General features: G+C 43.2%; 1 protein-coding gene across 9 annotated transcripts; it reads right to left on the bottom strand.

The window, feature by feature from the left end:
- Positions 1 to 617: 617 nt before the first annotated feature.
- Positions 618 to 13,837, bottom strand: cog4 (component of oligomeric golgi complex 4). Of its 9 annotated transcripts, none has more exons than XM_036964078.1 (19): positions 13,656 to 13,837; positions 13,124 to 13,185; positions 12,721 to 12,835; positions 7,505 to 7,679; positions 6,610 to 6,803; positions 6,412 to 6,517; positions 6,154 to 6,311; positions 6,004 to 6,062; positions 5,751 to 5,884; positions 5,525 to 5,643; positions 5,160 to 5,326; positions 4,593 to 4,758; positions 4,300 to 4,362; positions 4,102 to 4,215; positions 3,752 to 3,844; positions 3,597 to 3,680; positions 3,384 to 3,485; positions 2,895 to 3,023; positions 618 to 1,179 (listed from the first exon to the last, which is right to left on the bottom strand). In XM_036964078.1, the coding sequence occupies exons 1-19, from the start codon at positions 13,788 to 13,790 to the stop codon at positions 1,045 to 1,047; spliced, it is 2,310 nt and encodes a 769-aa protein (XP_036819973.1). In that variant the 5' UTR covers positions 13,791 to 13,837; the 3' UTR covers positions 618 to 1,044. The 9 variants fall into 9 exon arrangements, with proteins under 9 accessions (XP_036819973.1, XP_036819966.1, XP_036819970.1 ...); XM_036964075.1 differs by having other exon boundaries at positions 1,045 to 1,179; positions 13,110 to 13,185; XM_036964071.1 differs by having other exon boundaries at positions 3,384 to 3,680; positions 4,045 to 4,215; positions 13,110 to 13,185.
- Positions 13,838 to 13,855: the final 18 nt, after the last annotated feature.

The raw sequence follows: 13,855 nt of genomic DNA, 5'->3' as shown, positions 1-13,855 counted from the left end.
GCTGCCTACATGTCTAATCCTCTCAGATCTACCAGAAGTGTCCAGGGGTAGATTTCAGACTGAAAACAGGTCTTATATGCCTCATGAGAGCATAAGGCCTAGATTCAATCAGATCTGCATTATAGCGCCATTGACATTTAAAGATAATTTCCGATTGAGCCGATGAATGCAGCATTTACCGTGAATGCGGTCTCCACGAAAACATTGCCTTTAAAGGGTGCATGGCCAAAAAGGGCAGATCGCATTGAATCTAGCCCTAAGACTTCTACATAGCCATCTACATATGTATGGAACATCATGTCAGGAAATATTTGAAAGTAGCAGCTATCAACAGAATTCCATTTTCTAAGATAGTGGTCGATCTTCTAGATTAGACTGTCATCAATTAAAATGTGTTATTTATATATTGAATGATGAGTCTAGATCAGCCGTCTGGTTCTGTTAGTTTGATGGATGCGATGTTCATTACTGGGTCATTTCAGTGTCAGAAAACATAGGCGAGATCCTCTCCGCCAGAGAGTATAGCACTCATCTGTCCCTGCGTGCCCCATTTCAATATGATGGATTCCGTTAAAGGGCTGGGCTTTCAATATAAATTAATGACAAAAAAATACATCTTCGAGAGAACACTTTAATATTTTACATTTAATATGTTACATAATATTTATTAATCCAAGCCAAAAGGCTCAAATCCATAATCCCACTGTTCCACAATCCCATAGTTCCATTACTGCTGTTACTCCTAGCTTTGATTGGCTGTATGAGGCCGCTAGAATTCGAAGTAGCATTAACTACAGATCTAGGATCAGATCTCACTACCCTCAAACCTAACTGCAACCATTTCGGGGTTAAACAAATATCTATCCCTGTATCTGTAGTTAGGGGCAACCTCTTCCTCCTCCTATGAGGCCAGCAGAGGTCAGAAGCAGCAGGGACTTCCTCTCAGGGGATCCACCTGCACATTCCTCTTTTTCCTCAAAGACCAATCAGCATGAGTCTATTCCCATGTAACATGTGCACCAGCACAGTCTCTGGGTAGCAGAGTTAGAGGCGGAGCCTCTTGATGTCCTCACTGCGGAAATCGATGCGTAGCGCCAGAACCTGCCGGACCTCCGCTGGGGTCAGACGCCACGTTAGAGGACCAGAGTTCGGGCCCCAGTAATCCAGGATCTCTGTTACCTAGAAACACAAAAACATACACAGTTCTGAGAACAGGCCTGTGTATACAGAGACATGAAAGTACAAAATGAGAGGTCAGTGGTAAATAGAGTGAATTCGGAAAAGTATTTAGACCTCGACTTTTCCCACATTTTGGTAGGTGACAGCCTTATTCTAAAATTGATTAAATAGTTTCCCCACTCATAAATCTACACACACACACACACAATACCCCATAATGACAAAGCAAAAACAGGTTTATTAAAAATAAAAAACTGAAATAATACATTTACATAAGTATTCAGACCCTTTACTCAGTACTTTGTTGGCAGTGATTACAGCCTCAAGTCTTCTTGGATATGACACTACAAGCTTGGCACACCTGTATTTGTGGAGTTTCTCCTATTCTTCTCTTCAGATCCTCTCAAGCTCTGTCAGGTTGGATGGGGAGCGTTGCTGCACAGAACTTTTCAAGTCTCTCCAGAGATGTTCGATCGAGTTTAAGACCGGGCTCTGGCTGAGCCACAAGGACATTCAGAGACTTGTCCCAAAGCCACTGCTGCGTTGTCTTGGCTGTGTGCTCAGGGTCGTTGTCCTGTTGGAAGATTAACCTTCTCCCCAGTCTGAGGTCCTGAGCACTCTGGAGCAGGTTTTCATCAAGGATCTCTCTGTACTTTGCTTCGTTCATCTTTCCCTCGATCCTGACTAGTCTCCCAGTCCCTGCCGCTGAAAAACATTCCCACATGCTTCACGTAGGGATGGTTCAGGCCAAAGAGTTCAATCTTGTTTTCATCAGACCAGAGAATCTTGTTTATCATGGCCTGGGAGTCCTTTAGATGCCTTTCGGCAAACTCCAAGTGGCCTGTCATGCGCCTTTTACTGAGGAGTGGCTTCCGTCTCGCCACTCTACCATAAAGGCCTGATTGGTGAAGTGCTACAGAGATGGTTTTCCTTCTGGAAGGTTCTCCCATCTCCACAGAGGAACTCTGGAGCTTTGTCAGTGACCATTGGGTTTTTGATCACCTCCCTGACCAAGGCCCTTATCCCCTGATTGCTCAGTTTGGCCGGAAGGCCAGCTCGAGGAAGAGACTTGGTGGTTCCAAACTTCTCCCAATTAAGAATGATGGAGGCCACTGTGTTCTTGGGGAACTTAAAATCTGCAGAAATGTTTTGGTACCCTTCCCCAGATCTGTGACTCGACACAATCCTCTCTAGGAGCTCAACGAACAATTTCCTTGACCTCATGGCTTGGTTTTTGCTCTGACATGCATTGTCAACTGTGGGACCTTATATAGACAGGTGTGTGCCTTTCCAAATCATGTCTAATCAATTGAATTTACCACAGGTGGACTCCAATACAGTTGTAGAAACATCTCAAGGATGATCAATGTAAACAGGATGCACCTGAACTCAATTTTGAATCTCATCGCAAAGGATCTGAATACTTACGTAAATAAGGTATTTCTGTTTTTTTATATATTTTTTTTTAATAAATTTGCAACATTTCTAAAAACCTGTTTTCGCTTTGTCATTATGGGGTATCCCATAAATCATAAATATTTTTATAAATTTTAGAATAAGGCTGTAATGTAACAAAATGTGGAAAAAGTCAATGGGTCTGAATACTTCCAGAATGCACCGTATGTGGCCCCATCTATGTGATTGTGTCTGGGTTGAGGATTGTTTGTGGGTTGAGAAATGTGTGTGTGTGTGTGTGTGTGTATACTGCAGATTACCCGCTCCAGGTTGAGGATGGTGGCCATTTGAGTCAGCCGAGCAAACTTGTCCCTAATAGTCCAGGTGGTGACAGTTGTGAGGTAGGCCACCAGAGAACGCAGCTCCTTATCAAACTGAAGCCCTCCCAGCTAAGAGACAGGTGCAATAAGGGGTTCAAATCAAGAGCATGAAACTGAAAAAAAGGTGTCCAGACCAGCAATTAAATATTTAAACATAGACCACATCAAAAATGATCAAAGGATCAAAAGGAGAACATCCCAGAAAAAGAAAGAGGGGATACGTGGCCTGCAATAAAATGCTTTAGTATCCTTGCACTAAATTACAGCACACACACCGCTTAAAGAGGCAGATGCCAAGGGGAAAGAAGCTTCATCTACCATCCTTCTGGAATCATAAATAAAACATTAAAAGAGGGCCTCATCATTACACCACAGATGTGCATGCGGTAGGTGTGATGCCACCCTGTGGCCAGGCTTGGGATATCTCACCCTGCTGAAGGTGCACTTCAGGACGGTCTTCTCCATCTCCATGGAGACCAAACTGGTCATGAGGCTGGTCAGTGTGTCATAGATAACTGAAGAGAGCCCCGCCTGAGAGAACAAGACAGAGAGATTATAAAGAGGGGGAGAAGAGAAAATAAATAGTTTATAAAATGCTAATGTAAGATATTTATTCCTGAAGCTAAGCAGAACCATGGTTACCTTGAACTCTGCCATGAGCTGCTTGAGGTTGACGATGAGCTGCTGGACCCAGGGGTCGTTGGCCTCGTACTCATTAAACTCCTCCTGCACAAGAAAACAGTACAGTCACACACTGGGGGGGGAAAGGGTGTGGCCTAGTGTGTGTGTTTTTATACCTCCTCTATGTTGTGTGAGATGGACAGGAAGCTGCTGATCCACGGTTTGACCTGAGGCTTGATGGCTGTGGTGTTCAGCTCCGTCAGGCCCTCCTGAGGGTCACAACTGAGTTAGTTCTACTCCATACAGATTAGACACACTGGTGACGTTTTGTAGTTGTCTATTGTCTATGCATGTAAATTGGTACACAATTCAGTTTATCACTGTGACTTACAAATAAATGTTGCTGCTAGCACTACTACTGTTACTAGTATTACTTGCAAAATGAGGTCAAAGACCCCTTTAACGCAACTGCACAGAGACAGATCATGTGTCTCTCTGATCTGAGTATACTTCTGCATCCTCCAACCTGCAAGAGATCCTTGAACTTGCTGGATGTGTTGACCATGTCTGACAGACAGCTGTCAATCTTAGCTTGCTCTCCTGATCCCGCCCCCTGAGTGAACAACTTGGAGCAATCACTCTGAGAATGAGAGAGAGAGGAAAACGTCATTATCTGTGGTATACTATACATAATGTGTCTTACTGAAATGTTACTCTTTAGCACCTCCAGGTTCCTCTTCAGAGTGGTGATGTTCTCGCTACACACCTCCACATTATTCAGAGTCACCTGGGATCGAAAGAAAGATGGGTGTGAGTGGATTTATGTGTCTGTTGTCTGTTCCGTGTTTATCAGGAATGTTGCCTTAGTGTGCTCTCTGTGACTGGTTTGTGTTTTAGACGGTGTGTGTTTCTTACCAGGAACGATGCCTTGCCATTTTCTGTGCTTTCAATGCTCAGTTTGGCGGTAAGTGTTTGTGTGTGTCGGTCAGTGTTTGTGTGTATACACAAGTCCCTCACCAGGAAGGCAGCCTTGGCGACCTCTGCGCTGTCAATGCCCAGGTTGTTGAACTTGCCCTGCTGCAGGCTGCTCTGCATCAGACTCACTGCACTGCTCACCCCACGCTGGATGTCCTGCAGCGTGGTCGCAGGGAAGCCCTGCCTCAGCTTATTATACAACACCTCCCTGAGCGAGACAGAGAGAAGGGGGGGGGAAGCATGGGTTGGTGGAAGACAGAGAGAAGGGGGGGGGGGAAGCATGAGTTGGTGGAAGACAGAGAGAAGGGGGGGGGGGAGCATGGGTTGGTGGAAGACAGAGAGAAGGGGGGGGGAAGCATGGTTGGTGGAAGACAGAGAGAAGGGGGGGGAAGCATGGGTTGGTGGAAGACAGAGAGAAGGGGGGGGGGAAGCATGGGTTGGTGGAAGACAGAGAGAAGGGGGGGGGGAGCATGGGTTGGTGGAAGACAGAGAGAAGGGGGGTGGGAAGCATGGGTTGGTGGAAGACGGAGAGAAAAGGGAAGGTGTGAGAGCTAGGAGAAGATTCAAATGAGCGTTCAAATGATTGATTGTGTGTCTACTGCTGTCTACCTGAAGTCAGACTCTAGCACTGAGGTTGAGTGGTTGATCATGGCACACAGGCAGTCAATGCTGGAGCTGGACAGGGCTCTGCTGATGCACTTCTTCACAATGTAGAAACAGTCATCCACCATGCTGGATGTCAGCTGACCCTTCTCATATGTGTCCATAGCTACAGCCTAAGAAGAGAGGGGCAAAGGGAATTAATATAATCATTATTACTATTGTGTGGTTACATATGTATACTGTGTATCAATGGTAATCAAATCAGAGTTTGAGGTCGACAGCATTGCTGGTTTTCATTATTTTCCTTGTAATGATGGACTGATTCAGGGATAAATGAAATACCTGCTGTATAGTTAGGAGTGGTGGCTAACCTTGCTGACGGTCTCCCTCATGTAGTACTCCTCCATTGGAATGTAGTAGCCAATCAGCTCCTGCATGAGCTGGCCCAGCATGCAGTGTTTCAGCAGTTTCTCCACATTATGCTTGTGCTCTGTAGCAAGAAACAAAGACAACCAAACTTACTAACACAGTCAACAACGTGTGTACAGGGTTTTATAAGTGTGTACGTTGAGTGTGTGTGTGTGCTGGGTGTCTTACCTTGGACGATGCCAGGTGTTGCCGTAGCATCCCCAACCTCAAAGTCGGCCATCAAGCGACGGCGCAGGAATCTTAAGTAAAGCTCCGACCTGGCATTCATCAGAGTGACTTCCAGTAATACAGGATCCAGCTCCCTACACACACAGGTGAAACGCAACATAAATACGCATAGTACACATGCGTTGTCCTCTACACCAAAAGATGACATTGAGTAATGCTGTTGAAATAAAGTGGGCTGAACTGTCACACTGACCTGGGTTCAATCATCTCAGTGGGCACACTCTTCATCATGCTGCTCTGGACGATCTGAAACTGCAAGCAGAGATATTCAATTTAATAACACTTTCTTACTTTAGTCTGTAATTGAAAGATCTAATTAATTGAATGCAATTGACACACAGACCTTGTTGTGGTAGTCTCTCTGTTGGATGAACTTGTCAACTACTTTCTGAGCCTGTCGGTCACACTCCTGCTGCAGGTGAGTGATGAGAGTATACAGGTAGCCTGGACCGTAGTACGTCTCTACGATGGGCTGGTGGGTCTCCACAACACGAGCTATGCCTGAAACACACACTAAATATTTTTACTATTTTCCTATACATACACACAAACCAACACGTTTACAGACATGTCTAAAAATACATTATGGTCAGTCTCTCACCCTCCAGCAGCAGAGTCAGGGTGTCAGCAAAGACCAGGGCAGCTCTCCTCTCTCCCAGCTCTCCTCCCACAGCCAAGAGCAGGTTCTCCTCTGCTTTAGAGGCCAGCTGAGAGAGAAAAAGACAACTGTGAAGATAAACAAAATGGACAAGCATTAACGCTCACACACACACTATTGCATGGACAACGCCACTCTCACCTGGCTGCAGAGGTACTGGCCAAAGCGAGCCAGGCCTTGATCGTGGAGGCCAAGCAGAGGGAAGATTTTAAAGAATCTTTCCACCTGTGCCAGATCACCCCTGGTAACAGCCTCATCCAGTCTCTCCACAACCAGGACTTTCAATCGCTGCTCTGCCACTTGAAGCATGGCAAGGCTAGCATCCACAGCACTGCCTGAGCAGAAAATAGTATTAAAGACCGCACAGAACACGCTAGAAGGGACTGTGACAAAAACTGAAAGCAATGCAGAGCTTACTTTCTGCACATAACCTGGGTACCAGGGTACCTGATTTCCTGAACTTTCCAATGCTTTTCAGTAACTTTATGATCCAAACTAAAAAATGTTCTACACCTTTCCCATATTCAAGTCATTTGACATATTTTCTTATTACTCTTATGAACATAGAAACTTGGTTGCAGTTTGTATCAGTGCTAAAATGGATAAAAGGTCATCAAATTAAAAAAATCCCACATCGGTGCATCCCTACAAAATATGAACGTCTAGAACCAGATAGAAAGTATGTAGAAATGATAATGAACCTTTCGATTTTTAAATAACTAATAATAATGTATTTTGACAAAACAAAATCGATCCCAAAACAACTGCGGCCCTTGGTTGAATTTAGAAATCCCGATGCGGCCCTCGATACAAAATGATTACCCACCCCTGCACTATCAGCAAGTGTGATGTGAGTAGGGTTGCAAAATGACGGGAACTTTCAATTAATTACCTGGATTTCCAGAAATCCTGTTTGGAGGATTCTGGATTTTCAGCTCATTCCAACCGAGTTTTCTGGAAAATCAAGGAAATTATTAAAAGTTCCCGTAATTTTACAACCCTAGTTGTGAGTTGTGGTGGAACATAGGGGCCTTACTCTCTTCTCCTTGGCGACTTAGCTCAATGACTGATTGGTCGAGAGAAAGGTAGCGGTGAATGTGGGCGGCAGCCTGTTCATAGTCCTCATTGTGTAGCGCCGTCTGAACGCCGTCTGTACAGAACTTCAGGTCCAGGATGTCATCAGCCCGCTGGATAACCTTATAAAGCCGGGTCTGTTAACACACATACAAACAGTGCGCCATTACATCACTTACTGGAGCTGATAGGAACATCATTTTATATCCTAATCCCTCGGTTAACAGCCTATAATGCTGATTTGTGTACACACATACAGTAAGTGTATGATTAGCTAGGTTTCCATCCAATTGCCGACAGATTTCGATGCGAATGTTCAAAAATCTGCATTAAGAAGATATATGCATTTCCCCACCCGTGGGAAACTGACTTATTGCGGATAAAAATCAGTGCGTGGTAATGTAGTGCACACAAAATGTACATTTTCGCTTAAGTTGTCATGCACTGAAAAAAAATTGAAAGTTCAATGTGTTTCCATCGCATTTTACAACTAGTTTTGTCACAAAAACTGTTGCGTTAAATAGCAAATGTGCCCACTCTGGTCTTGGCACGTGCGCTCTAGCCAACAGTTTGCAGATACATCTAGGCTAGTCTACATGAGATTATTTTGGATAAGAGCGAGAATATTTTTATTAGTCAAATAGCAGTTAAGCATCGATCATCATGTCACCAGAATAAGACCCTCAATATGTATTGGAAAGGAGCATCAAGCTCATCACCATGCACTTTCATCACCCTGTGAAGTTCATCAGAACTTACAGTTGAAGTCGGAAGTTTACATACACTTAGGTTGGAGTCATTAAAACTCATTTTTCAACCACTCCACAAATGTCTTGTTCACAAACTATAGTTTTGGCAAGTCAGGTAGGACATCGAGTTTGTGCATGACACAAGTAATCTTTCCAACAATTGTTAACAGACAGATTATTTCACTTATCACAATTCCAGTGGGTCAGAAGTTTACATACACTAAGTTGACTGTGCCTTTAAACAGCTTGGAAAATTCCAGAAAATTATGTCATGGCTTTAGAAGCTTCTGATAGGCTAATTGACATCATTTGAGTCAATTGGAGGTGTACCTGTGGATATATTTCAAGGCCTACCTTCAAAGTCAGTGCCTCTGTGCTTGACATCATGGGAAAATCAAAAGAAATCAGTCAAGACCTCAGAAAATAAATTGTAGACCTCCACAAGTCTGGGAGCAATTTCCAAATGCCTGAACATCTGTACAAACAATAGTACACAAGTATAAACACCATGGGACCACTCAGCCGTCACACCGCTCAGGAAGGAGACGCATTCTGTCTCCTAGAGATGAACGTACTTTGGTGCGAAAAGTGCAAATCAATCCCAGAACTACAGCAAAGGACCTTGTGAAGATGCTGGAGGAAACAAGTACAAAAGTATCTATAATCACAGTAAAACAAGTCGACATAACCTGAAAGTCCTCTGGTCTGATGAAACAAAAATAGAACTGTTTGGCCATAATGACCATCGTTATGTTTGGAGGAAAATGGGGGAGGCTTGCAAGCTGAAGAACACCATCCCAACCGTGAAGCACGGGGTGACAGCATCATCATGTTGTAGGGGTGCTTTGCTGCAGGAGGGACTGGTTCACTTCACAAAATAGATGGCATCATGAGGCAGGAAAATGATGTGGATATCTTGAAGCAACATCTCAAGACATCAGGCAGGAAGTTAAAGCTTGGTCACAAATGGGTCTTCCAAATGGACATTGACCCCAAGCATACTTCCAAAGTTGTGGCAAAACTGGCTTAAGGACAACAAAGTCAAGGTATTGGAGTGGCCATCACAAAACCCTGACCCCAATCCTATAGAAAATGTGTGGGCAGAACTGCAAAGGCTTGTGCGAGCAAGGAGGCCTACAAACCTGACTCAGTTACACCAGCTCTGTCAGGAGGAATGGGCCAAAATTCACCTAACCTTATTGTGGGAAGCTTGTGTAAGGCTACCCAAAACATTTGACCCAAGTTAAACAATTTAAAGGCAATGCTACCAAATACTAATTGAGTGTATGCAAACTTCTGACCCACTGGGAATGTGATGAAAGAAATAAAAACTGAAATAAATAATTCTCTCTACTATTATTCTGACATTTCACATTCATAAAATAAAGTGGTGATCCTAACTGACCTAAGAAAGGGATTTAATATATATATATATTTTTTATGTCAGGAATTGTGAAAAACTGAGTTTAAATGTATTTGGCTAAGGTGTATGTAAACTTACGACTTCAACTGGATTTCCGCACACCATATCATTGCGTGTCTCCAAGTTTCCTTCGATATGATGGTCACTCCTTGACACCAGCATAAGCCCCGTAATATCTGGCCCTCTGCCCTCCCTAAATCGTGGCATTGAACGGTTCAGCATACTTTTAGCCCCCCATATCTGGCTACGAGACTACTGCAGCTCTCTGGGTGTAACATTTGACCATTTTTATACCTTCTGGAAACAAAGCTCTTTTTATAAGGAGGATGGGACCCACCCAAATCATTTGGGTTCCTGGATCCTTTCACAGCATTACAAGGCTGCATTGAGACAATGATTTATCAATGACCCAAAGCCCAGCTCAGTTAATCCCTACCATTGTGTCACGGAGTTGTCAAAATTCTTCAGCAAATTAACATTATCCCAGGAGCATTGGAAGACACAATGTAGGTAACCTAATTTATGTCCCTCTTACTGCCCTGAATGCCTCTGCTGATCCCACAGCTATTGTATGCAGTAATCATGTGCCGATGAACCAGAGTGCCAAAGTAGGAAGTCCACTGTGTGCAGCTCACCCTGAACTAACACGAGCATGTCTACCTCTGCTAAGCTTACCAGTAAAGCAATGAAAACAATCAAGCATCCCAGAAAAGTGCTAAAAATGGCCCAGGTTAACATATGTAGCTTAAATACTGTTGAAGTATTATGGCTTCAGGTTCATCTGCCTCACCTAAAGCTCATTCTGGTGGAAAGCTGCTATAGACCACCAAGTGCAGTCAGTATCTGGATAATATTGGTGAAATGCTTGATAATGTATGTGATATCAACAGAGAGGTTTCTTTTCTGAGTGATTTAAATATTGACTGGCTTTCATCAGGCTGCCCACTCAAGAGAAAGCTTAAACTGTAACTAGTGCCTGCAACCTGGTTCAAGTTACCAGTCAACCTACCAGGGTAGTTACGAACAGCACAGGAATGAAATCATCAACATGTATTGATCACATCTTTACTAATGCTACAGAAATTAGCTTTAAAACTGTATCCAAATCCATCAGATGTAGTGATCACAATATAGTAGCCATATCTAGGAATACCAAAGTCTGGGCATAATATAGTTCACAAGTTTTGTAGTGATTCCTATGTTGTTGATGCAAATAATATTTTTGTTTGTCCGTGGTGTGTAATGAGGAGCAACCAGACGCTGCACTTGACACATTTATGAAAGTGCCTATCCCAGTTACTAATAAGCATGCACACAAGAAAATGACTGTAAAAACGGTTAAATCTCTGTGGATTGATGAGGAATTAAAAAATGGTATGGTTGAAAGGGATGAGGCAAAAGGAATGACAAATAAGACTGGCTGCACAACCGATTGGCAAACGTACTGCAAATGTATAAATCAGGTGACTAAACGGAATAAAAAAGAATAAACTACACAATGAAACAAAGATAAATTACAAAGAATGATAGTAAAAAGCTTTGGAGCACTTTAAATGAAATTTTGGGCAAAAGGGCAAACTCAGCTCCATCATTCATTGAATAGGATGGCTAAGTCATCTCAAAACACACTGATATTACCAACTACTTTAATTATTTTTTTATTGGCAAGATTAGCAAACTAAGGCATGACATGCCAGCAACAAACGCTGACATCTAAGTATATCTGACCAAAGTATTATAGACAAGCCTTGTAACTTTGTATTCCATAAAGTGAGTGAGTGTGGAAGAGGTGATAAAAATGATTGTTGTCTATCAACAATGACAAGCCACTGGGATCTGACAACTTGGATGGAAAATTACTGAGGATAATAGCGGACGATATTGCCACATCTTGAATTTAAGCTTACTAGAAAATGTGTGCCCTCCGGCCTGAAGGGAAGCAAAAGTAATTCCGCTACCTAAGGTCAAAGGTCAAAACATATTAATACAACAGTAGCTAAGATGGGGAGAAGTCTATCCATAATAAAGCTCTTCTCTGCCTTCTTAACAGCACTATCAATAAGGCAGGTTCTACAGGACCTAATTTTGTCACACCTGGACTACTGTTCAGTCATGTGGTCAGGTGCATAAAGAAGGACTTAGGAAAACTGCAATTGGCTCAGAACAGGGTAGCACGGCTGGCACATGGATGTACACTAACATTAATAATATGCATTAATAATAATAATAATAAATCATTCATGTTCATTAATAATAATATGCATGTTCGTTTCTCCTGGCTCAAAGTGGAGGAGAGATTGACTTCATCACTGCTTGTATTTATGAGAGGTGTTGAGACATGTTGAATGCATCGAGCTGTCTATTTGAACTACTGGCACACAGCTCAGACACCCATACATACCCCGCAAGACATGCCACCAGAGGTCTTTTCACAGTCCCCAAGACCAGAACAGACTATGGGAGGTGCACAGTACTACATAGAGCCATGACTACAAGGAACTCTATTCCACATCAAGTAACTCATGCAAGCAGTAAAATTTGATTTAAAAAACAAATAAAAACGCACATTATGGAACAGCGGGGACTGTGAAGAGACAGACACATGCATACACACATATGATAACATACGCACTATACACACACGTACACATGGATTTTGTGTTGTAGATGTGGTAGTAGAGTCGTGGCCTGAGGGCACACAGGCCACAGCAGCAGCCAATGGGGATCCATAATAAATACAAACAAAAATATGTCAATATTTGCACATAAAGGCATTTCCCCCGCCATTTCTCACATTATTTTTTTTACAGACACAAAAAGATCCACCATGTCGAATGAACAAATTATCTGTTTGCATTTTTTAAAATTGTACCGAAACTTCTTGTTTCCATCACAGCTGATTTATTTAAATATGGTATGACTTCACTCGCATAAAAACTGTGGATGGAAACATGCTTTCTGTGAGTGAGTCTATGTGGGTGTAAATAGCGTGTCTGTAGACAGTACCTTTGCCAGGTCTAGCTGGCGGACTTTACTGCTGACATTCTCTGCCAGGCTGCACGTGAATGTAATCATGCCAGACAGCTGACTGGCATCTCCTCCTATCAGCTGCAGGTTGGGCCTTGGGGATAACGTGACAGGAGAATTGATATTGGATTAGACATGGTATTTCTCTCAATAGTTTACAGTAGCTTTCACAACTAATCTCCTTTCTTTCATCTATAATGATCGGAAATTGTTGAAATTACAGTGGTGAATGTCTACCAGATATCACTTTTCCCAGAGTCCATCTCTTCCACACCAGTGCAAATGAAGAAAAGGAGATAAGGAAAGGAATCCTCTCTAGATTAATGGGATGTAGGGTATGTACTCATAGACAGTGAAACTTCTCTCACCCTCTCTAAAGTACATCTTGGTGTCAATGTTCCCCTGCTGCCCAACCAACTTCTCCAGCTCAGTCTCCACCTTTTTCTGTGGTAGATGAACACACAAAGACTGTCAGTCTCTCTCTCTCACACGCACAGGGAGCGCTCTGTGGCTTCAGGCATAAAAGGTTGCATTCAATAGATAATGGCAATGGATAATTAAGCAATAAGGCCTGAGAAGGTGTGGTATATAACCAATATACCACGGCTAAGGGCTGTTCTTAAGCACGCAGTGCCTGGACACTGTCCGTAGTCGTGGTATATTGGCCATATACCACAGACCCCCGAGGTGCCTAATTGCTATTATAAACTGGTTACCAACGTAATTAGTAAACATTTATTTTTTTGTCATACCCGTGGTATACGGCCAATCAGCATTCAGGGCTTGAACCACCCAGTTTATAAGGCAGATATAATATTATGAGAGAATTATGTTTCTGGTTTAGCTAGCTATGCTAACACAGTCTAGGGGTACATCTTTGCATCCCTACAGCTGCCCGCTGGGTGAATTCTCACCTCCTCGGTGCAGAGCTGCTGGTAGACCCGCTCCAGATCATCCAGCTCCGTCAGAGCTGAGATAGCCTCCATGCTCACGGCAGATACACATGCAGAATCGCATCGCTTCACTACTATGGGGCTGCTCTCTGCCATCTTTGCCTCACATAAACAGAACGTGCCACTTCCCCGTTTGCTCGCTCCGTACCTGCACCGGCACA

The sequence above is a fragment of the Oncorhynchus mykiss genome, chromosome 26 (assembly GCF_013265735.2).
Source record: "Oncorhynchus mykiss isolate Arlee chromosome 26, USDA_OmykA_1.1, whole genome shotgun sequence".
NCBI classification, from domain to species: domain Eukaryota; kingdom Metazoa; phylum Chordata; class Actinopteri; order Salmoniformes; family Salmonidae; genus Oncorhynchus; species Oncorhynchus mykiss.
The sequence above is the reverse complement of the archived record's forward strand: the minus strand, read 5'-3'. Positions and strand labels throughout refer to the sequence as shown.

Excerpts from the sequence above, each read along its gene's own strand:
- cog4 (XM_036964078.1), bottom strand. The coding sequence starts at position 13,790 with ATGGCAGAGAGCAGCCCCATAGTAGTGAAGCGATGCGATTCTGCATGT. Across the intron at positions 6,804-7,504 it reads AAGTCGCCAAGGAGAAGAGA|GCAGTGCTGTGGATGCTAGC; the intron begins GTAAGGCCCCTA and ends TTTTCTGCTCAG. Across the intron at positions 6,518-6,609 it reads GCCAGTACCTCTGCAGCCAG|CTGGCCTCTAAAGCAGAGGA; the intron begins GTGAGAGTGGCG and ends TTTCTCTCTCAG.